Source organism: Eretmochelys imbricata, chromosome 4 (genome assembly GCF_965152235.1).
Source record: "Eretmochelys imbricata isolate rEreImb1 chromosome 4, rEreImb1.hap1, whole genome shotgun sequence".
NCBI classification, from domain to species: Eukaryota; Metazoa; Chordata; order Testudines; family Cheloniidae; genus Eretmochelys; species Eretmochelys imbricata.
The window spans coordinates 66,380,734-66,404,854 of record NC_135575.1 but is presented as its reverse complement, the minus strand read 5'-3'; the positions used below and the strand labels follow the sequence as shown (position 1 = coordinate 66,404,854).

The following is a 24,121-nucleotide window of genomic DNA, read 5'->3' as shown; positions in this document are numbered from 1 at the left end:
CTGGGTTCAATCGGAGGAGAGTGTTCTCTAATGGTTATAGACCCTTCTGCCCTTGTGCTCCCAGCCTGTCTCCTTCTGCTCCCATCCATCTTCCACCTTATCACCTCCACTCCCACCCTCCAGCTCCTGCCTGCCTCCTTCCTTCCACCTCTGCATTCCAATTAGGTGTTCCCCCCCTCTCCTGGTTGCTAAGGGACTGATGTCGGGGGGACCAAGGCAGGGGCATTTAGAGCACAGGAAACAGTCTCCCTGCTATCAGTTCCACTATCTGACACCACAGCTGCCTTTTGCAGCCTGGGGGAGCAATTGCAGGGAAAGTCTTATTCAGTGCATGAGCTGAAGCATGCTCCTTTATTCTGTGGAGATTGTGCACATGCAGTCCAGTCGGCAGGTACAAGCCATCAGGAGAGATTAGCTACCAAACTAGTAAATCTCTACTGAGCATGTGTGAACTAAGATTTTTCAAAGACTTATAGCCGGGCCACATTTGGGTGGATTTTCACAGGGATGGCAAAAAAGGCACCACCCCCCCGCCAAATTTCAAGTACCTGCTTCAAAACAGGGAAGCATTCAAGTTTCTCAGCACAACAGTTGTAAGAATTTTTTAAATATAGGAATACAATGCATTTTCCCCTATGGTCACTCACAAATGGCAGAACCATTTTTGCTGAAGTTTTCCAAACAATTTCAGTCTGAGGCAGACACCTAACTTGGAAAAATTTAGCCCAAATGATTAGAGTTTGGCAAAGTTATTGAAAAAACAGGGCCTTACAACAGGAAATACCAGGTGACCTTAACTTTAGGCCGTGCTACCAGCTTCTCCTATCATATGGTGTAACAACAGCTCACCTGAATTCTCCCAGGGCATCCGTGACACGGCTGATATAAACCTGTACTCTTAGGCTGGATTCTGCTATTTTTCTACAGAGGATCATGGCCTTGAACAATAAAAAGTGACATCTTAAAGAATGCAAAAATAGTTTATATCATCTTTATAGGCTCATCAACGTGTCTGAATTGATGAACAGACATTGTGGCTCGAGCCCTGATGCTATGCGGCCACTTAGGATAGCAAGAGCTGCCCACATCCCCGTGTGTGACTGTGTAAAACCAATCTAGGACATGTGACCAGGTGCGTGGCGGGAGGAGAGAAAGGGCTGTACACCAGATACTCTCCTCCCCACCAGCCCTTTCAAAGCAAGCATGCACACTCTCCCATAATGCATCAACCAGTTGAAAAAACATCTAAATGGGAGAAAAGGACCACCCCTACCCCCAAATCCTCCTTCCAATGCAAGGAGAGAACCTAGGGAAGGACTGTGGTCCTGAGGCACAACTTTTTCCAATGCAGTTAGTAAGGCAGAGAAGCTATGTGCTACCCCCCATGCAGGGCTCAGTCTGCAGGTTGGCTTCACCCTGTGGTTATTTATGCCTTTCTAGGCTCTAGGATATTCCATCCCTACTTAGTGCTTATTCTTCAGACTCCACTAAATAGCATTCTGTACCTTTTCAATTGCACTCTTTAACTTGTTCATATGGGATTCAAATAGAGGGAAGTGAGAGAAAAAGAAGTCCTGGAAGTTCCTCTGTGCATCTTCTCCTTCAGGCAGAGAGAAAATTATGCTGATGGCAATTTTTTTCCTCCGAATCATAGCAGGATTGGAACTGCAGCTTTCATCAGCCACGCTAAAAGTCTCTTCAGTGGACCTGCAATGAGAGAAATGGTAGGCCAGTTACCCTGTGTGTTTCCTACATTTGTATACGATGCATAGTTCTGTATGCCAGCAAGAGATTCTAACCATACCTCCAAGTCTCCTTCAATGCCCTGCAAAAATTTTGCCCCCGCTTACTTCCCTACTTAAAAATGTCACTCACTCACAGATAGCAGAACATTCTCAGTGGCACAACTCAAACTACGGAACCCTTTGCTAGAATGCAAGACACCTTTTCATTAAAGCTTTCCTCTAGGAATAGCACCCATAAACAGAACCCCTGAAAACACTTCTGTGTGGGTATTTCAAATGCCTGATAAGAATTAGTACATTTATCATAATACCGCTGTGTGGTAGGGGCTATTACTGCCATTTTACAGATGGGCAATGAAAGCACACAGCACATAACTTCCCAAAGGTCACAAAGGAAGTCCGTGGCAGATCTGGAAAGAGAATCCTGGTCGGCTGAGTCCCAGTTCAGCTCCATAACCTCAAAACCATCTTATCATTAAATTCACATAATCCTGTTCATGGCAGAATTCAGAAAATTTGTTTGTTATTTGTACAGAGATTAAGTATCTACTCCATAAGCTTACTAATTGAGAAGTAAAGCCTTTACTGAAGACAAACCATCACCACTTTGATACTAACTTGAGTCACGTATCTTGATATAAAATGCTGTGGAGACAACACACTCATTTCCCCCGCTCGATGTAGCTAGTCGGTAAGCAGTAAGTGTGTGGCCATGTTGTCTTGACCTCTATTACCTACATCCAGGTAAAAACTGCCTGCGCCTTATCTCCGCTAGGATGTGACATCAGGATAGCTCTCTCCAAGTAAAAAAAAACAAACCACACTTTTATTTTTGCAGTTGTTTTGTGTAGAGCTAAACAGAACCAAGTTGAACAGGTAATGTCGCTACTTTCACTTTCCCACTCCTACCAGTCCTCTCTGTTCCCTTTCTATCTTGTTCTATCTTATGGCAGCATCCCTGAGTTTCAAGGAGTAATTTTATATCACTTAAGAGCTTTGCTTCCTGCTCCAATCAGCCACAAACTAAGTCATGGCAACTGCACAAAGTAATCTCAATAGAAACCACAGAAATACATGGTGGAATAGTGCAGGACTTCTCAGCCTGTAAGGTATGACCCAGAAGCCAGTCATGGGTTGTCCCCTCCTCATCGGGTTGTGATAGCTTTAACTTCTAGGTACCATCTCTCAAACACTGCGAGTTCCAAGGTGTCAATGAGTACAGTATGCAGCAACTTGTGAATGCAGCACCAGGCATATGATCAAGAGTGAGAGAGACAAGTCATCAGAAAGTGTTTGGAGTCAGAGAGCAAGAAACTGATGGTCCATGATGAAAACCATCTCGCTTTTGACTTTACATATACTTAGGGGTCTGACTGGAAAAAATAAGTCGTGGTTATCTCTGATGCTCAGCTCACTCAACACCAAAATGAGACATTGCTTACAGTAGAGCGTGTAGACCCTCATAAAACGGTTTCATTTCCTGCAAGCTAGGATCAGCAATGGAATAGTTAACCATGCTGACATTAAGTTTTTAGGATTAACGTCCTATCACGAGGAGAAAGTTCGCAAGTGCCAGAGCTATGGCAGATACAGGCAGACAGTTGAACTCTGTTTACATTTTGATGGTTATGGTCTCAGCTATAAAGACTAGAGAACCTATTTAAGGGGAAATTTTGAGTCTACAGCACAAGATGGAGATGCCAAGAAGAGATTAAATGAGCACCCATTGGTAGCTGCTCCTTCGCAGGCCAGTCTGATCCCTACATTTACTGACCACAATGAATTTCTAAAGGCATTGTGACTATGTCTACCCTGCAATAAGAAAAGGAGTACTTGTGGCACCTTAGAGACTAACACATTTATTTGAGCATAAGCTTTCGTGAGCTACAGCTCACTTCATCGGATGCATTCAGTGGGTGAGCTGTAGCTTACGCTCAAATAAATGTGTTAGTCTCTAAGGTGCCACAAGTCCTCCTTTTCTTTTTGTGAATACAGACTAACACGGCTGCTACTCTGAAACCTACCCTGCAAAGACACACCCAAATACCTCATAATGAACATGCCAGAAAGCCAGTAGTTTTTGGAGGCTTTTAACTGCCATAAACCAGAACAGTGCTTTTCAAAAAGCTACTTCTGTCTCAGAAATACAGCACAGAATGCCTTTACAGCTTTTTTTTTTTTAAAAAAAAACCAGACTATTACAATACAGCGTCATGTAACTGGCAAGGTATATATCCTACCATCCATTATCAAGGTCACTGAAGTCATGTTTCAGGGTGGAAAGGAGGGAGTAATCTTGCATAGTTTAAATGCACCCAATCGCCAATAATGCTGTCAGATGCCAAAGGATTGTCAGAAAACCACATCAGAAAATAAAAGATATGTGCAATGCAACTCTGAGTCTACTGACGTTGCTGGCTTTGGAGAAGTCATTGCAATTAACTGAACTAAGAGAACGTTTCAGAGCGTATAATATTGTGCCAATCTCTAAAAATACTACTGGTAAATTCGTAGCATTTTCATTTTTTTTTTAAAAAAGGAAAGCATTAGATAGATGTTGTTAAATCCATACTGACTACACTTCAGTTGAAACAAGCAAAAAGGCGGGCAAAAAGACAAGCCAAAAGCTGGCTATTTTAACTGAGGCCTGTGCATTTTTGGAAACTCATTCTAAGCAGAAACTGTTTTCTGGCTGATCTATTTGATGAGTTGAATATACTAAATTTGTTACCACACAGAGTCATTAAAGAGAAAACTGAGCTTGTGGGAAACAAGAGCTCAAGATGATAACCTCATTTGAACTCCTTAGTAACTTTTGTGCAAAAATAAATATTCCCATGGACTTTGTGAAAGGGACAGTAAATCAACATACAAGAAACATTGCAAACTGAGTTCTTGTACAGTTTCCCATAGTTTGAGATTGAGAAACAGAAGTCTGACTGTGTGAGAAACCTTTTCAACAAAGCTGCTAATTGTGCTCGACTGACAAGTAACCATATGGAGCTGCAGATAGAAGTTCTATTTTCTTTGGGCAGTTGGTCTAAAGATCGGTCAGATGCTGTGCAGTTTTAGCTGTATGAATTAAAGCACAGATTCAGCTCCTATTGAGATCAATAGCAAAAATCCGTTGTTTCAGTGGTACTTGATTGTTTGAACAAATGAACGTTTGAACATAGCAACAGCACCTGTAATGCTTGACAGCCTAACTATTGGATCTAAAATATCTTTGTGCAATTTCCTTCTCGACTCTGGCTGTGATGAAAGCAAATGCACAGAAGTCATTTACCTCTGGAGAAAGATTTGATGCTGCATACTGCAAATACTACACCAAGAACAGAGAAACTAATGTTCAGCAAGCAGGCTTCATTTTTGTCTTTACGGATAAGAAGTTACCACTTTCAGTTACAAAAACACTGAAATATATTTGAGAATGAACTTTTTTTTTTAAAATGCCTCTTTAAATGAGATTTTAATCAAAGAATCTTTTTACACTAATTTAACTGATCACTATAAGATGATCTAAATTGAACACAATTTAATTAACTACCCAATGCCTTGTGCATTACATTAGTTTTTGAACTTGAGGTCGCTTTTTCACATGGTGGGTTTCAGGATAATTTATTTGGCCCACAGACCAAAAGAAAGCCACTGTAGTATAGCATCCAAAATATCTGTCTGTAGCAATGATTAATGGAACAGAGATATGGGGCATGGAAATGGTTCTTCCAAGGTGTTTGTAGGGCACTTAGTAAATATACAAGTTAAACAGGCTAAGACAACCTGTGACCCATTGGCTAAGTATCCCTTCCAATAGTAAAAGCCACAGAGGGGACTTTTCATGTGGGAAATCTGTACATGGAATCTCTGTAAGAGAATCAACTATGTCATCTCATTGGGGAGAAATGGGCTTTGCATCTCCTTGGTAAAGGCTACGGGAGCACTTGCATGAGCCTGGAAAACCCTCAGAATCCACAAGTGGACAGGGTTATCAGCCCCTAGCACCTCCAGCTCCTTAGCAGTGGCTGACCTCAGCTTTCCTGAAAACTGAATACAGCATTAAGTTGGATGACCTTTTCCAGGTAACTTCCACCACACTGGAGGGCAAGGGGAGAGAATGAAAGCCAATTCCCAAAGCTTGCATCCAGTTCACACTGTTCCTAATCTGCACAGAGAGGGGTCCACTGGCTTCAGGCCTGAAAGCACGCATGCACATATGCAGGTCCATTTGTGAGTGAGGGAGGTAGTGGAGAGGCATTGCCTATCTTGCTATGAAAAAGCAAGACTGTCTAGAAGCCAAGTCTTGATGCACCCCATGACATTTTTGTCAGACCAGTGGCAAATGTACTGAAGTTATTATAGCCAAGCTTTGGGTCATCGCTCTCTTTTTTCAAGTTGTGCCAAAATCACACTTGAGGCATCCTGTACATACCAAGAGAGTTGTCATGGTCTATTGCACCAGAGTTTTATTAACTAGTCACTAATCAGGTTGTTATAGAAGAATATAATTGTGCCACCTATGGTGTTACATTCTCCCCCATGTCAGTAGGTAGCTCTGTTCTTCCAGTAACAGCTGAGAGTTTAATTTTCATATTTGAATGGGTGCCTCAGAGATAAATGATAATCCTTCATTTGAAATGTGTTCATTTTCAACCTCATTTTGTAGCCATTCATTTGTAATAATCTTAAACACTAGGATGTAGGAGAGATCAGACTGTTATTAGGAGAAAAAAACATGAAATTGACTAGCCCCATTAAGAACAGAGACTTGGCCAATTTCAGCAAATGCAGCCCAATTGCTATTGTATTCCAGCAGGGAGAAGCTCACAACACTCACCACCTTGGAATAATTCCGTTTTCTAAACTCGTCGTTTGACTTCGGAGCCAGCGGCGCTGGTAGCTGCTGGAAGAGGAGGATGAGGAACTTGGTGATGGAAACGGTGTAATCAAAAGACTGCTCAGAGATGCTGTCAAGAAACACACACATGAACATTTTGTAGGGTGCCGAGTAAATAATACTTTCCCCTTTGGCCAGGTTAACATGAGTATAATTTTTGCCTTTTAGTTTTCTTGTTTTTTTAAAAAAACAGCAGTTTTCCTTTCAGTCTGACTCATTCCCAGCAGGTGAAATCATAATTATGGTAATTATTCTTACTGCCTTAACATAGTAGGAGACTTTTTTCTTAACAGCACCAGAATGTTATATGTAGTGGAGACTACATTGATGGAGTCTCTCTCCTCTGTGCTGGCTTTCTACTCCTCTGAAGCAATCTGTCCTAAGAGATGTTGCCAGTCATGACAGGCAGGCCAACCTCTACCCACTTCTTTTCCTCCCACTGAGCAAAAATCCTCCCCCTTCTTTTCTTTAGTGGAAGCGCTACTGTTGATTTCTTCCCTAACTTATACGTTTATATTACTGAAGTATTACATAGATGAGAACCAAATGAGTTAATGTTGTAAAGGCAGAGTATCAGAAGACACATCCCCTTTCTTACTGATTTGTAGGGGAGAAGGGGAAGAGTATGTCCCAGCAGCAGAGCAGATGAGCAGAAACCTAGTTCATAGGGAAGGGAACGGCTCAACAGATCCACAAGTTCATGTGGATGTGCTATAAGCAGCGATATCCAAACTCCACCCCACTGGGCAAAACCTGAATCTGTTGAGTCACTCTGCTAAAAAGCTTTGCTTTCATCAAATGGGAGAAAAAGAAACACAGATACCTGACCGAGCAATGCCGCTGTCTCTGTCCTCATTTTGCCCTCTGCTAGGCATATCAACAGGTGTGCTATGTGCTAAAGTAAACAGATCAGATCAACAGAAAACATTACATGCTGCCTCATATTGTTTGTCAATGTTAAGCAAAGTCTATGTTTAAAGACCACACATACAGCAAAGTCACATCCAGTGCAGTTAATTTAAGCAATAGCTATGTCCACAGTGTGTGGGCAGATAAAAAAATTCAGTGTTTGAAGAGGTGATAGCAAGCAATATTTCAATACTGAACACTACTAGGGGGATTGAATTTTTTTATTTTAGACTAAAATACTTTCTAAATACCTGTAGGAATCAGAACATGAATTTATATACACTGAAAAAGTCACACAGCTGAGAATCAGCCCCATGAAAGTGTCTCAGGTAGAATACCCCAAAATGGGAGCACCCAAAATCTCTAGTCACATTTGAAAATCCTGAGTTAGTTTATTTTTGTAGCATCACTGGCATTGAAGAGGCTAACAATACTTTATACGGAGTATCAGTTTCAGTTGTTTTTAAATTAACCGCTATGCTTGTTTTATAGCATGAAGCAAAAACTCAATCCAGTGTAGATCACCGGTAAGTGTTAGTAGCACATATTCATTTAACTTATGAAGCATGCAAGATTTGTGAGAGAAGTGAAGTAACTTTTCATTTTTGAAATCAACAGGATCAATTAGATCCAAGGTTTCCCCAACAGCACGAGTACTAGTCAGGCCTGTAAAAGGATCTTTACATGTTTAAAGGAGACTAAATGCTACTTTCGAATTTAAGATAAAGCCTTTAATATTGTAAAGTCAAAACTTAAACACTTCCAGATTCAGTTCAATAATGTCTTAAAAGAGTTGCCATCCAGTGAAAAAAAATCCACAGGTCAGAAGATATGGAAGGAAAGCAAAGAGGGAAAGAAGCAAAAGGGAACTGCACACCAGCAAGAGATCAAGTGTAGACCAGGAAACATAAATACTCTTAGAAACATAAGGGCTCACTTATTATTGAATACACATTACATTAGGAAGTTTCCTTAATGTGAACATTTGTGGTAGAAGTGGGAGGGAAGAACAGGAAGCAATTTAATGCAGCCTGGTATTTCCAGAAGGCTTGAGTCAAAATATAAAGCCAATGTGTGTCTATCATCAATATCTTCGTCACTTTAGCCCTTCGTTTCTAGAGTGTAATTATGGACCTCCTGACAAGATTCAGAAGAAGCTGGGTTACTGTGGGTGGGTGGGTCACAGTGTGCTCAGCATTCCACACAAACCTGCAAAGAAAGAAGCACTCCGGATGAGCCGGAGGGGAACTCCTTCAGATACACCCTGCAGCACTTTGCTGCTGCACAGCTGTAACACACCTAAAAACAGCAACGCAGAGAGAACGCAAGACAAACAAACAAACAAAAAACAATTAAAGACAACGCAGGGGGAAATAATTTAAAAGAAAAAAACAAACAAAAACAAAAACAGATGGTCTCATCAGGAAAAGATTTTTTTAAAATAAAATAAAGAAATATTTACCTAGATTACTTCCACTACGGCAAGTGCCCAAACCATTTTGATTAGAGCTCAGTTTTCCAAGACTGGGATCTTGGTTGATGTATTCAAAGCTATCTTGCAAGCTAAAAAGGGAGAAATATCAAAATTTCTAAGAAGGGGGATAGAATAGCTTCCACTAACATCAAACTACACTCTGTTTATTTGCTTTGTTATGTAAATCTAACTCACCACCAAGCTTAAAGATTAGCAGATATTCCTATATTATTGTCATAACCATACAGATAAGGGTAGCCTAGAATTCCTCCTTACCTGTAAGGTGTTAAGAAGCTCAAATAACCTGGCTGGCACCTGACCAGAAGGACCAATGGGGGGGGGGGGGAAAAAGATACTTTCAAATGGAGGTGGGGGGGGGGAAGAGGGTGAAGGGACTTGGGGGGATATTTTAGGGAAACAGGAACTCAAAGTGGTCCTTTTTCTGAATCTTTGTCTAACTCACTTGGTAGTGGCAGCAGTCCCCATCCAAGGACAAGGAAGGATTTGTGCCTTGGGGAAGTTTTTAACCTAAGCTGGTAGAAATAAGCCTAGGAGGTCTTTCATGCTGGTCCCCACATCTGTACCCTAGAGTTCAGGGTTGGGAGAGAACCTTGACAATTATAACAGATATTTATAATGGAAAATAGATTGCAGAGGACTGTTAAGCTTTAAGACTGTGCCTTTCAGAATTAACTAACTTTCCATGTTTGGTCTTTGCCCACAGTGATTTTGAGAGGTAGAGGGGAATGGAGCAAAATCTCATCAGCCATTTTTGAATGTGGAGAGAGAGAGAGAGAGAGAGAGATGTAGAAAAATATATGCACACCTTCCTCATTATATTAAAAAGGCAACCTGTTGGCAGTGGGAAGTTGTTACTGAAGATAGAGACCCTAAGCCTTTGAATGTTTATACAGGCCTCTAAACTTTGAGTTTCACCCATTGCTCATCCAGAGCACACTTAAAGAGTCAAAGGGTACATATACACCGTAATTAAACGCCCATTGCTGGCCTGGGTCATCGGACTGGTTCATTGGGCTTGGGATGTGGGGCTGTAAAATAGCTGTGAAGCTGTTCAGGCTTGGCCTGGAGCCCAAGCTCTAGGACCCCATAATGGGGGAGGGCCTCATAACCTGAGCTCCAGCTGAACCATCTACACTGCAATTTTTAGCCCTACAGCCTAAGCCGCATGAGCCCAAGTCAGCTGACCTGGGCCAGCTGCTGCCATGCCGTGAGTCATTTATTCCAGTGTAGCTGGACCCTGAACGATCCCATTGCCCTCTAGCCTTCATGGGACAGCTAGAGCTCAGCACGTGAATACTGCTCATAAACAGTCTCACTCTCTCCCCCTTTCACTCACTGCCAGCAGACATTTGGTCATTTGGTTTTACGAGCTTTTATATAGACCAACCTTAGAAGCAGTGATAGAAGAAATCTAAAATGAGAGTGAGAAATGACAAGAAACAACCAAACTTACTTATTTGTGCTTCCACTGAAGCTTCCCACTCTGGCTGAGAACACTTTACTTATCATAAGCTGCGGAGGAGAGCTGAAAGGATAAACAATCATCATCTCAGTGACTCAACAGTTCCAGTACCTTCTCCTTCCCCATTTCCAAGCATTTGGCAATATGGATAATCCTAGAAGAGGAAACTCACTTACCGTATGTAGTGGATTTTCAAGGTAGAACCTTTGTAACTCATTGCCACTGAGCCAAACATCATTTCTCCAAGCATGTTGACATCAGAGGCTGGTCTAGTGTACTATAGATAAATAACGGGAAAAAAGCCAATCATAACCCATTGCATTATTTTAGTACTGAATTTTGAACGTGAAGTACAAGTAATCTCTGCTTCCCAATGAAGAGGAGGAGCATATACCAAGTGGTGTTTGTGCAATGCGTACATACAGTTACAGTACATACTATATTTAGTTCATTAGAGAGGCCCACTAGTTCCTATTTGCATGAACTCTCCCCAAAGTGTGCAATGAAGAAACCCACGCACAGTCTCTGCAGCTGGGCCAGACAAGTGATTTTATATCTCCCAGCCACATTTCTTTATTGCAGGACGTTGCTTGAGAAAGACTCCAAGCACTCCAGGTCTGAAGAGTCTGGACCCTTAAGTGTTACTTTTACATTTAAAGATCCTTCCTGGTCTAAATTAACTCATTTAGATGGCAAGATATACTTGGAATGACAATTTTTAAAAAAAGGAAACAAAATAAGTCCTATTTCTTACTACATTCCAAAGATCTACTACGAGTAAGAGGATAAACTCCTCTGTATAAATTCTCTCCACAGTTAAGGTAGTAACTTGCATTTCAACACAAGGATACATTTTTTTCTTCCCACCCTCTACTAAATGTCTTAAAACAAACCCAATCCACATGAAGTTTCTCATGTGTCTCTTAGCGTACGACAAAGGTTTGCCTGTTTTGAGGAGATTCAAACAAGCGATTTTAGAGAGGCACATAGAAAAATGAGTTTTCTACTCTTAACTCCTGAGTCTGGAATGTCCTCCTTTGAAATCAGCACCTGTCATAAATATAAAGGGAAGGGTAAACACCTTTAAAATCCCTCCTGGCCGGAGGAAAAACCCTTTAACCTGTAAAGGGTTAAGAAGCTAGGATAACCTCGCTGGCACCTGACTAAAATGACCAAAGAGGAGACAAGATACTTTCAAAGCGGGGGGAGGGGAGAGGGGGGGGAGACACAAAGGTTCTCTCTGTGTTTTTTTTTTTTTTTTTTGGCCAGGAACAGAAAAGGAATGGAGTCTTAGAACTTAGTAAGTAATCTAGCTAGATGTGTATTAGATTCTGTTTTGTTTAAATGGCTGATAAAATAAGCTGTGCTGAATGGAATGTATATTCCTGTTTTTGTGTCTTTTTGTAACTTAAGGTTTTGCCTAGAGGCATTCTCTATGTTTTGAATCTGATTACCCTGTAAGGTATTTACCATCTTGATTTTACACAGATGATTCTTTTTCTTCAATTAAAATTCTTCTTTTAAGAACCTGATTGTTTTTAAATTGTTCTTAAGATCCAAGGGTTTGAGTCTGTGTTCACCTATGCAAACTGGTGAAGATTTTTACCAAGCCTTCCCCAGGAAAGGGGGTGTTTGGTGTGGGAGGATTTTGAGGGGAAAGACGTTTCCAAGCACGCTCTTTCCCCGTTATATATTTGTTAGACGCTTGGTGGTGGCAGCAATAAAGTCCAAGGGCAAAAGGTAAAATAGTTTGTACCTTGGGGAAGTTTTAACCTAAGCTGGTAAAAATAAGCTTAGGGGGTTTTTCATGCAGGTCCCCACATCTGTACCCTAGAGTTCAGAGTGGGGAAGGAATCTTGACATGGTGGCAGAGCAGTGGGATTAACCTGAAATCATTTTGAGATTAATTTGAGATTTTTTGAACAAGAAGCACAGATTTTAAAAAGGAATTTTTTTTCCCTTTGGGCTTCTGGAAAGTAGGTTTTCAGCTGAAAGCAGTTAGAGGGTTTTTTTTTTGTCTCTGCCTGGGGGCCAGAGCAGAGACAAAAGGGAATTGTCTTTTGTGAGCTGGAATTTTCTCTACGTAAAGGCAGGGTAGTTAACCTACTGCAGGGAAATTCACAAGTCTCCACAGACCTGAAGAAGTTTTTCTGTTTTTTGACCTAAGAGCAACTAGAGGGGTTTTCTGTCTATTTGCCTGGAGACAAAGGTGTTAGGTTTTGGGTTTTTTTAAGGATTTTTCTGTAGGCTGACAATCACTATCAGAGAACATAGGTATTCGGTTACAGCACAGCAAAATTTTACAAGCCAAGTTTTTTGTTTGTTTTATTCCTAACTCTCGGGTGTAAAGTTAGTTAAAAACAGAGAGGCAAACATGACAGAAACCAAGGCACAACACAAATTGGAGTTAACCAGACTGGAGGCAGCGAAAGAGGCAGAAAAAGCCCTAGAGGCTGCCCACAGGAGAGCTATGGAGGCAAAGGACAAAGAAATGGAGGCTGCGAAAGAGTCAGAAAAAAACCAAGAGGAAGCCCAAAAGAGAGCTATGGAGGTAGAAAAGAACCAAGAGGCTGCTCACAGGAGAGCTATAGGGGCAAAGGAAAAAGAGAGGAAGCACGAACTGGAGATGGAGAAGGTAAGAGGTAAGGGCTGAGCGGAATCTACTGGATAACCCTAACAATCCTTCCCCAAAGATCCACAAATGGGAGCGACTATGTCCACAGTATGATGAATCCAGTGATATTGCTGAATATTTTCTCACCTTTGAGAGACTGTGCACTCTCCATAAAATTCCTGAAGCTCACAAGATGACCACATTGGTCACAAAATTGACTGGAAGAGCTCTGGACATATTCAATAAGATGCCTATTGATGAGGCTTCTGACTATAATAAGTTCAAGGATTTGGTTTTAAAGCAATTTCAAATTACACCTTAAACTTAGAGTAAAATTTCGAACCCTTAAGAGAGGGCCTGGACTAAGTAATCTGGCTTATCTAAACCAGATGAAGGATCTGTTAGATAAATAGGTCCAAGGAAGGGGTGTCACTAGCTTTAACAGAATGTGTGATTTGATAGCTCAGGAGAAATTCCTGAATATGTCCCAGGAGGAAATACAACAGTGTTTATGGGATAAGGAAACGAACTCAGCAGAAAGTCTTGCTTCTTATGCTGATCGATACGAGCAGTCCCAGACCGCCAAAGAGGCGGGGCAAGCTGGAACAAAACGGGTGAAGGGAGGAGAGAGGAACAAAACTGGTCGCAGTTGGAGCGGATACCAGAAGAGACAACCTCAGACCACACCCTACTACCGGGGGCAGCCCAAGGCCCCAACTACCCCCCACAAGGAACCCTCCAGACTATCATCCCGCCACACCGTTCTCCAGCAACCCACCTCGCCCCAGTGACCTGTCAGCTGGACAATGTTTTAAATGTAATGAGCCGGGGCATGTAAAGGCCAGCTGCCCCAAGAACCCCAACCGATTATAGTTCATTGCACTAGAATCACACCAGAGGTCCGCAGGCCCAGATGCCTCCCAGATACCCTCGGAGTGGAGGGAAACTGAGTGTGGGCGGGAAGAAGGTCACAGCGTCGAGGAACACCGGAGCACAAGTGTCGGCTATCCATGCTTCCTTAGTGGACCCCAATTTCATCAACCCAGAGATCCAAGTGACGATTCAACCCTTCAAGTCAAACGCTTTTGATTTGCCTACAGCCAAGTTGCTGGTCCAGTATAAGGGCTGGTCAGGAACGTGGACTTTTGCAGTCTATGATGATTATCCCATCCCCATGCTGTTGGGGGAAGACTTGGCCAATCATGTGAAGCGGGCCAAGAGGGTGGGAATGGTCACCCGCAGCCAGGCTAAGCAAGCTGTCACGCCTAGCTCTGTTCCAGAAACTTCAACCAGGACCCGGTAAGAGGTGACGGACGCGGACCCCATGCCAACGTCTGCAACAGCAGTAGTGGATCCAGTCCCAGAGACCCAGACAGAGCCAGTCCCAGAACCGGAAGCAGCCGATAACCCGACACAAGAGGCTCAACTGGAGCCTGAATCCCAACATAGTGCACCAGCGGAGAGCAGTTCACAGTCAACGAAAACAGCCCCATCCCCTACATCGCTTCCAGAGGGACCAAGCCTAGGTCCACAATCCAATGAGGAACTGATGTCTCCAGCATCAAGGAAACAGTTCCAGACCGAACAGGAAGCAGACGAAAGCCTCCAGAGAGCTTGGATGGCGGCACGGAGCAACCCACCGCCTCTCAGCTCTTCTAATCAATCCAGGTTTGTTGTAGAAAGAGGACTTTTATACAAGGAAACTCTTTCTGGTGGACATCAGGAAGACTGGAATCCTCAGAGACAGTTGGTAGTTCCAACTAAGTACCGGGTAAAGCTCTTGAGCTTAGCCCACGATCATCCTAGTGGCCATGCTGGGGTGAACAGGACCAAAGACTGTTCGGGGAGGTCATTCCGCTGGGAGGGAATGGGCAAGGATGTCTCTACCTATGTCCAGTCTTGTGAGATATGCCAAAGAGTGGGAAAACTCCAAGACCAGGTCAAAGCCCCTCTCCAGCCACTCCCCATCATTGCAGTTCCATTTCAGCGAGTAGCTGTGGATATTCTGGGTCCTTTTTTGAAAAAGGCACCCAGAGGAAAGCAGTACATATTGACTTTCATGGATTTTGCCACCCAACGGCTGGAAGCAGTAGCTCTAAGCAACACCAGGGCTAAAAGTGTGTGCCAGCCACTAGCAGACATTTTTGCCAGGGTAGGGTGGCCCTCCAACATCCTCACAGATGCAGGAACTAATTTCCTGGCAGGAACTATGGAAAGCCTTTGGGAAGCTCATGGGGTGAATCACTTGGTTGCCACCCCTTACCATCATCAAACAAATGGCCTGGTGGAGCAATTTAATGGGACTTGGGGGCCATGATACGTAAATTTGTAAATGAGCACTCCAATGATTGGGACCTAGCGTTGCAGCAGTTGCTTTTTGCCTACAGAGCTGTACCACATCCCAGTTTAGGGTTTTCACCATTTGAACTTGTATATGGCCACGAGGTTAAGGGGCCATTACAGCTGGTGAAGCAGCAATGGGAAGGGTTTACACCTTCTCCAGGAACTAACATTCTGGACTTTGTAACCAACCTACAGAACACCCTCTGAACCTCTTTAGCCCTTGCTAAAGAAAACCTAAAGGATGCTCAAAAAGAGCAAAAAGCCTGTATGATAAACATGCCAGAGTGCGTTCCTTCGAAGTAGGGGACCAGGTCATGGTCTTAAAGGCGCTCCAGGCCCATAAAATGGAAGCATCGTGGGAAGAGCCATTCACGGTCCAGGAGCGCCTGGGAGCTGTTAATTATCTCATAGCATTCCCCACCTCCAACCGAAAGCCTAAGGTGTACCATATTAATTCTCTAAAGCCCTTTTATTCCAGAGAATTAAAGGTTTGTCAGTTTACAGCCCAGGGAGGAGAGGATGCTGAGTGGCCTGAAGGTGTCTACTACGAAGAGAAAAGTGCTGGTGGCGTGGAAGAGGTGAACCTCTCCATGACCCTTGGGCGTATGCAGCGACAACAGATCAAGGAGCTGTGCACTAGCTACGCACCGACGTTCTCAGCTACCCCAGGACTGACTGAACGGGCATACCACTCCATTGACACAGGTAATGCTCACCCAATTCGAGCCCAACCTTACCGGGTGTCTCCTCAAGCTAAAACTGCTATAGAACAGGAGATCCAGGATATGTTACAGATGGGAGTAATCTGCCCCTCTGGCAGTGCATAGGCATCTCCAGTGGTTCTAGTTCCCAAACCAGATGGGGAGATTAGCTTATGGTAGTCCAAGCAGAAACATAATGCTGTAACTCGCCCAGACAACTATCCAATGCCACGCACAGATGAACTATTAGAGAAACTGGGACAGGCCCAGTTCATCTCTACCTTGGACTTAACCAAGGGGTACTGGCAGGTACCTCTAGATGAGTCCGCCAAGGAAAGGTCAGCCTTCATCGCACATGTCGGGCTGTATGAATTTAATGTACTCCCTTTCAGGCTGCGGAATGCACCCGCCACCTTCCAAAGACTTGTAGATGGTCTCCTAGCAGGATTGGGAGAATATGCAGTCGCCTACCTTGACAATGTGGCCATATTTTCGGATTCCTGGGCAGAATACCTGGAACATCTACAAAAAGTCTTCGAGCGCATAAGGGAGGCAGGACTAACTGTTAAGGCTAAGAAGTGTCAAATAGGCCTAAACAGAGTGACTTACCTTGGACACCAGGTGGGTCAAGGAACTATCAACCCCCTACAGGCCAAAGTGGATGCTATCCAAAAGTGACCTGTCCCAAAGTCAAAGAAACAGGTCCAATCCTTCTTAGGCTTGGCTGGTTATTACAGACTATTTGTACCACAATACAGCCAAATCGCCGCCCCATTGACAGACCTAACCAAAAAGAAACAGCCAAATGCCATTCAGTGGACCGAAGAGTGTCAGAAGGCCTTTAACCAGCTTAAAGCAACACTCCTGTCTGACCCTGTACTAACGGCCCCAGACTTTGACAAACTGTTCCTAGTAACCACAGATGCGTCCGAGCATGGTGTGGGAGCAGTTTTAATGCAGGAAAGACTGGATCAAGAATTCCACCCTGTAGTGTTTCTTAGCAAGAAGCTGTCTGAGAGGGAAAGCAACTGGTCAGTCAGTGAAAAAGAATGTTATGCCACTGTCTACGCTCTGGAAAAGCTACGCCCATATGTTTGGGGATGACGTTTCCACCTGCAAACCAACCATGCTGCACTACAGTGGCTTCATACTGCCACGGGAAATAACAAAGAACTTATTCGGTGGAGTTTAGCTCTCCAAGATTTTGATTTCGACATCCAATACATCTCAGGAGCTTCTAACAAAGTGGCTGATGCACTCTCCCATGAAAGTTTCCCAGAATCAACTGGTTAAAATTGCCCTTGAGATGTGGAAAAATATTGTTAGTCTTTATACACTTGGTAGTATATTTAGAGGTGCATGTGTCTTATTAACTCTGTTTTCTCCTAGAGCTCCAGGAAGAAATCACAGCCAGCATTTCACCTTATCTGTGATTTGGGGGGGGCGTATCATAAATACAAAGGGAAGGGTAAACACCTTTAAAATCCCTCCTGGCCGGAGGAAAACCCTTTACAGGTGAAATGGTTTAAGAAGCTAGGATAACCTTGCTGGCACCTGACTAAAATGACCAATGAGGATACTTTCAAAGGTGGAGGGGGGGAGAAACAAAGGTTCTCTCTGTCTGTGTGTGGTTTTTTTTTGTTTTTTTTTTTGCCAGGAACAGAAAAGGAATGGAGCCTTAGAACTTAGTAAGTCATCTAGCTAGATATGCATTAGATTCTATTTTGTTTAAATGGCTGTTAAAATAAGCTGTGCTGAATGGAATGTATGTTCCTGTTTTTGGGTCTTTTTGTAACTTAAGGTTTTGCCTAGAGGGATTCTCTATGTTTTGAATCGGATTACCCTTAAGGTATTTACCATCCTGATTTTACATAGGTGATTCTTTTTCTTTAATTAAAATTCTTCTTTTAAGAACCTGATTGTTTTTACATTGTTCTTAAGATCCAAGGGCTTGGTTCTGTGTTCACCTATGCAAATTCCCCAGGAAAGGGGGTGTAGGGTTTGGGAGGATTTTGAGGGGAAAGACGTTTCCAAGCACGCTCTTTCCCTGTTATATATTTGTTAGACGCTTGGTGGTGGCAGCAATAAAGTCCAAGGGAAAAGGTAACAGTTTGTACCTTGGGGAAGTTTTAACCTAAGCTGGTAAAAATAAGCTTAGGGGGTTTTTCATGCAGGTCCCCACATCTGTACCCTAGAGTTCAGAGTGGGGAAGGAACCTTGACAGCACCTGAGAAACTCCCATGTTGTCTTTAGGAGACTGGAAAAGTGCACAAAAGCAACAGCCCTTGCTCTGTGGAATTAGCTGCCTTGTTCTGACTAAATTTAAAAAATTCAGTTACTAGGGGCACAGCCACACTAGAGAGCTTACAGGTACAGCCCTGTCACTGTGAACTGTCTAATGTAGCTGCTGTAAGCCAATGGGAGCGAGCTCTCCCATTAACTACTCCAGCCCCCCATGTGCAGCAGAAAGCTATGTTGGTGGGAGAAGCTCTCCCGCTGACATAGTGCTGTCCACACCAGCGCTTATGTCGGTGTAACTTATGTTGCTCAGCGGGGTGATTTATTTCCTCCCCGCCCCGAGCGACACAAGTTATGCCAACATAAGCTGTAGGATAGACATAGCCTCAATGGCAGGCTTCTAGGTATTTTGCAGAAAAAAACCCCAACAACAATGAAGTATGCACTTTTTAAAGAGAAATTTTTAAATTTTTAAAGCCTACTGTTAAGGTAACACCTAAGGGTAAGTCTATGCAGCAAACAAAACTTCCATAGCAGCAAGTCTCAGAGCCTGAGTCATCTTACTCAGATTTGCGCTATATCTATAAATAGCAGTGTGGATGTTCCTGCTCGGGCCGGAGCCTGGGCTCTGAGACCCTCCTTCCTCAACAGTTTTCAGAGCCCAGGCTCCAGCTGGAACCAGAGTGTCTACACTGCTATTTTTAGCCTCACAGCACGAGCCTGAGTCAACTGACCCAGGTTCTGAGACTCCCTGCTGCTGCTGCTGTTTTGTTTGGGGGGGTTTTGCTGCATAAATATACCCTAAGATTACTAGAACTGAAAGACTGAAGAAAAGGACCTCACCTATACACAAAAACTAGCACCAACTAAAGTAATTAAAAAAGTTTCTAGTTACATGTATAAATAAACAAGTTTTATCTAAGGCCTAATTCCCTTTGTATATTTGACAGTATTTTGTGTAGTCAACTTCACCATTTCCTCAACATGGGAAGTTCAGCACATGCATAACTGAGTGTAGGATAAGGGCCTAACTTTTTATATGGCCATAGTCACACTGACTGTGGTATGACTAGTCATATGCTTTAAGTCTTTACAGGAACTTCACCTCAGTTTCTCCACTTTCAGGAGATCAAAACAGAAGAGAAAAAGCATTTTTAAATAAACCAGGAAGATATGATTGCCAATTTTTGTGGGTTGTACAGAGGGCCATATACAGAACCTGAAAATATTTAGCCACTTTTTAGAAGCTGACTAGATTTCATATTGACGGGGTCCGTTTAAAATCTTTCCCATACTCAGCTGCATTCAACAGCTCCTGCAGAAGTTATGAGCATTGGCTCCTGCAACAGAGGACTGAGAAAAAAACATTTTTCTAGACCAAAAATGTGGAGAGCAACAGAGCACGTACATATTTTTGAAATGTCGAAGTTTAGATTATAAACTATTTTATGTAAAAGTTCAGAAAAACTGAAGAATTGTGCAATTTTAAAAACCGAACATAGGAATGACTAAACTTATATAACACTTTAAAAATAAAATAAAACACCCCTCTCCTCAACATGTGGAAGGAAAGAAATACAGTTCAGATCCCCAGCATCAGTTTCATATTTGACATAATACAAATTCTACATAAACATTTAAGCAGACATTTGTGAATTTAACACAAAGGTATCATCTTTAGTCATTGATGCAAATCTATATATAGATCTGCATCTATGTGTTAATGTTACCTGGTACTTTGGAAGCTGGTCCTTGACATGCTGTGTACAGCCCACTGATGAACTGTGGGAAGAAATACTATTGGTCCCATTGCTTGCTTGGCAGCACTTGGCAGAAGCCTTTCCTGGAGCATCCTCTACTATTTTCTGTGTCAGAAAAGGTTGATGATGAAAGTAAGTTTAACAAACATGAAGATTTCTGTTTCTAGCTGCACTCTAGTGATCTCAGAAGAGTTTTATTAAGAAGATACTGGAGCAAAAGAATAAATTTTGAAAGATTTTATTTTTGGGTTTAAATAAATAAATAAATACATCCAAGTAACTCTGGCTTTTCAAGAGAAAGGAAAGTGATGCCCAGGAGAACAGAAGTGTAGGATTATTCTTGAACTTAAGTCTACCAATGAATTAAGTTTTTGGTTATAGAAATACATGGCACACACCGTATATAAATACTCTGCTTTTTCAGCCATCATGATCCTGGTCAAAGTAATTTGTTACAAATTTATCCGCAGCAAATGGGTCTTTTTTTCCTGTGAGCATACATTTCATAGAAATCAGCAGTGAGCTGCAATCTATAACATAATTTGCTAACATTTATGCAAATAAATCTCATTGTATGAGCTGCTTTCTATGGATAGAGTGTGGTCAGTCTCTTAGATTGCATGGTATTGTTTCTGCTTCACAAATTAACAGCAGATTTCTTCAACAGAAGAACAGCCAGAAAAACACAAATAGAGAATAATTGGTAGGAATATTAGAATGAATAATCCTTTGTGTATAAATTTAAGAATAAACCACTGTCTGTTTGAATATTTAGTGTGTAATATTCACCTGTCAAAAACTGCATTGCCAACTCCCCAAGTTTACTCTCAACTCACTGTTTGTATTGTTTGACTCGCTCTACTACGCAGTTTTTACTACAAAAAGACTCTTAACCTTTCAACAATTGCATGCTGTTTACATGGATAACATTTACCACAATGTTACTAAGAAAAGAAGCATTTAGCCCTCTTTGAATAAACTTAAAAATAGAAGTTCTTGCATGCAGAGTTGCCAATTTAAAAACAATATTTTTGTTTAAAAAACAAACATTCACATAAACCCCTTTTAGCTAGCCATCAAAAGGGCTAGTTTGCCTAGAATAAATGCTGGCAAAGCGTGTGTTTGGCTATATCTATGCTGGGAGCGGGGGATGTGAAATATCGTGCTCTTGTAGAAATCTCTGTGGTAGCTCTCATCAAGCTAGCATGCTAAAAACAGTAGTGTAGCTAGGGTAGCATGAGCAACAGTGTGCAGCAGCATGGACTAACCACCTTGAGCCCACACCCCTGAGGTTCAGGCACGTTTGTGCTCAGGATGGCTAGACCATGCTGCTGTTTGCTGCCCCAACTACACAACTATATTTAGAGGGCTAGCTCGATGACAGCTAGAGTGGGTATGTCTCTACGAGCTGGGAATCACACCTCCAGCTGCAAGTGTAGACATACTCTTTGAAATTTTTTCATTCTCTTAAACTGTTAGCATTGCAACCCCCAATGCAGATAGAGGAAGGAGGATTGCTAGGAAGAGATGGGATCCACCTAATGAAGAGAGGAAACATCTTCACAGACAAGCTTGCTAACCTCTTGAGGAGGGCTTTAAACTAGGTTTATCGCGGGATTGTGACCTAAGTCCTAAGAAGTAAGTGGGGTAGTGGGATACCGGGAGGAAACACAAGGAGGAAGGTGCAACAGCGGAGGCCTCCTGATTCATACTGAGAAAGTAGGGCAATCCGCTAGTTATCTTAGGTGTCTGTACACGAACGCAAGAAGCCTGGGTAACAAGCGGGAAGAATTGGAAGTCCTGGCACAGTGAAGGAACTATGATGTGATTGGAACAACAGAGACTTGGTGGGGTAACTCACATGATTGGAGCACTGTCAGGGATGGGTATACACTGTTAAGGAAGGACAGGCGGGGGAGAAAAAGTGGAGGTGAAAAGGCAGGCAGAGGAGACAGATAGAGGAGACAAGGTGCACTGTATGTAAGAGAGTGGTATGATTGCTCAGAGCTCCAGTATGAAACTGGAGAAAAGCCTGTTGAGAGTCTTTGGGTTAAGTTTAGAGGCGAGAGCAACAAGGGTGATGTCGTGGTGGGATTCTGCTATAGACCACCAGACAGGAGGATGAGGTAGACAAGGCTTTCTTTGGACTACTAACAGAAGTTTCCAGATCACAGGCCCTGGTTCTCATGGCGTACTTCAAATCACCCTGACATCTGCTGGGAGAGCAATACAGCAGTGCACAGACAATCCAGGAAGTTTTTGAAGAGTGTTGGGAACAACTTCGTGGTGCAAGTGCTGGAGGACCCAACGAGGGACCATGCTTCTCTTGACCTGATGCTCACAAACAGGGAAGAACTGGTAGGGGAAGCAGAAGTGGGTGGCAAGTGGGCAGCAGTGACCATGAGAGAGTCCAGCGGAGGGCAACAAAAATTATTAGGGGGCTGGGGCACATGACTTACAAGGAGAGGCTGAGGGAACTGGGGTTATTTAGTCTGCAAAAGAGAAGAGTGGGGGGGGGGGGATTTGATAGCAGCCTTCAACTACCTCAAGGGGGTTCCAAAGACGATGGAGCTCGGCTGTTCTCAGTGGTGGCAGATATTAGGAAACACTATTTCACAAGGAGGGTGGTGAAGCACTGGAATGGGTTACCTAGGGAGGTGGTGGAATCTCCTTCCTTAGAGGTTTTTAAGGCCTGGCTTGACAAAGCCCTAGCTAGGATGATTTAGTTGGGGATCGGTCCTGCTTTGAGCAGGGGGTTGGACTAGATGACCTCCTGAGGTCTCTTCCAACCCTGATATTCTATGATTCTATAATAAGACGTCTCAATCCGGACTTCATTGTATTGGGTACTATACACAAATACTAATGAATCAACAATCTCTGGCACGGCATACATTTAAAAAATGCCAGTGGTGTAACTACATTAATGCACACATGCTTCACTGGTGCAAAGCAGGTTTAAGTTGCATCTGTGTAAACTTTGCTTTACACTGATAACTAGGAGTTTGCACTGACATAGTTCTAAAACCAAGAAAATGGGAATTAAAGACATGCTCTTGGGTGGGGCTTGGAGGGAGATGGCAGAGACAATCCAGTAGTGCTCTCATAATTCTAGGGAGCAGAAATGGGTTTGACTATAGCAGCGGCACAAGCCAGCCCTCTTACTATCAATTATGAAACTAACCAGACACGTGTAGAGGATTTTGTTGTTTTTTCTACATGCAGCTAACTGGTCTTTCATATTTTACCACATATTTGCATTCCTTTTGTGCAGCTTTTGCTTGACACTGCATTTATGTAACTGCTGTTTATCTAATTCCCAATGTGACTGTCATTAGGCGGTTATAAATGCACAAATGTTAGTAGTCATGTGCTTGACACAAGCTATTGACAAAAACAGCCTTAATATTAAAAAAGTGTTCCACTCTATGCCACCCACAGGAATAACTAGAATGAAACACATTAAATATACTACAGCACGATTAACCATACTTTTCGATACCCTTGTTAATAGCGTGACCAGACAGCAAGTGTGAAAAATCGGGACGGGGTGGGGGTAACAGGAGCCTATATAAGAAAAAGACCCAAAAATCGGGACATCTGGTCACCCTACTTGTTAATAGAAGATAATCTGCCTAGTTCCCCAGATAAACAGATTTAAAGGTAAAACTGCCTTAAATCTATCCTATTTGTTTATATGAAGGGGAGAAGCTCCCTAATTCTTTGCTCATTCGGGGCTTGATCCTGTTCTAAACTGAAGTCAAAAGAAGCCGGTCATTGACAAATAGCTGCAGGGTTGGGCCCTAGCCTGGAAGTCTGGAAAATGCGGGTGCACCAAGTGTTAACTAGAGCATGTCAAAGCCATACATAGTTTCTGATTTGCAATTCTGAATATTTAACTTTAAGTGGCTATTTCAGTGTCTGGTATGAAAATAAGGTGGCATGTCCTATTTGTTATAG

General features: G+C 42.7%; 1 protein-coding gene across 1 annotated transcript in view; it reads right to left on the bottom strand.

Annotated features, from left to right (window-relative positions):
- FNIP2 (folliculin interacting protein 2) overlaps nucleotides 1–24,121 on the bottom strand; it is a 58,722-nt gene that overhangs the window by 24,233 nt on the left and 10,368 nt on the right. Inside the window, exons 3-11 of the mRNA XM_077814488.1 lie at nucleotides 20,132–20,266; nucleotides 10,682–10,782; nucleotides 10,497–10,568; nucleotides 9,011–9,111; nucleotides 8,758–8,847; nucleotides 7,463–7,534; nucleotides 6,580–6,709; nucleotides 1,506–1,707; nucleotides 850–938 (exon numbers count right to left, since the gene is read on the bottom strand). Of these exons, the coding sequence (XP_077670614.1) occupies nucleotides 850–938; nucleotides 1,506–1,707; nucleotides 6,580–6,709; nucleotides 7,463–7,534; nucleotides 8,758–8,847; nucleotides 9,011–9,111; nucleotides 10,497–10,568; nucleotides 10,682–10,782; nucleotides 20,132–20,266 (992 nt within the window). The remainder of the gene's footprint in view (nucleotides 1–849; nucleotides 939–1,505; nucleotides 1,708–6,579; nucleotides 6,710–7,462; nucleotides 7,535–8,757; nucleotides 8,848–9,010; nucleotides 9,112–10,496; nucleotides 10,569–10,681; nucleotides 10,783–20,131; nucleotides 20,267–24,121) is intronic.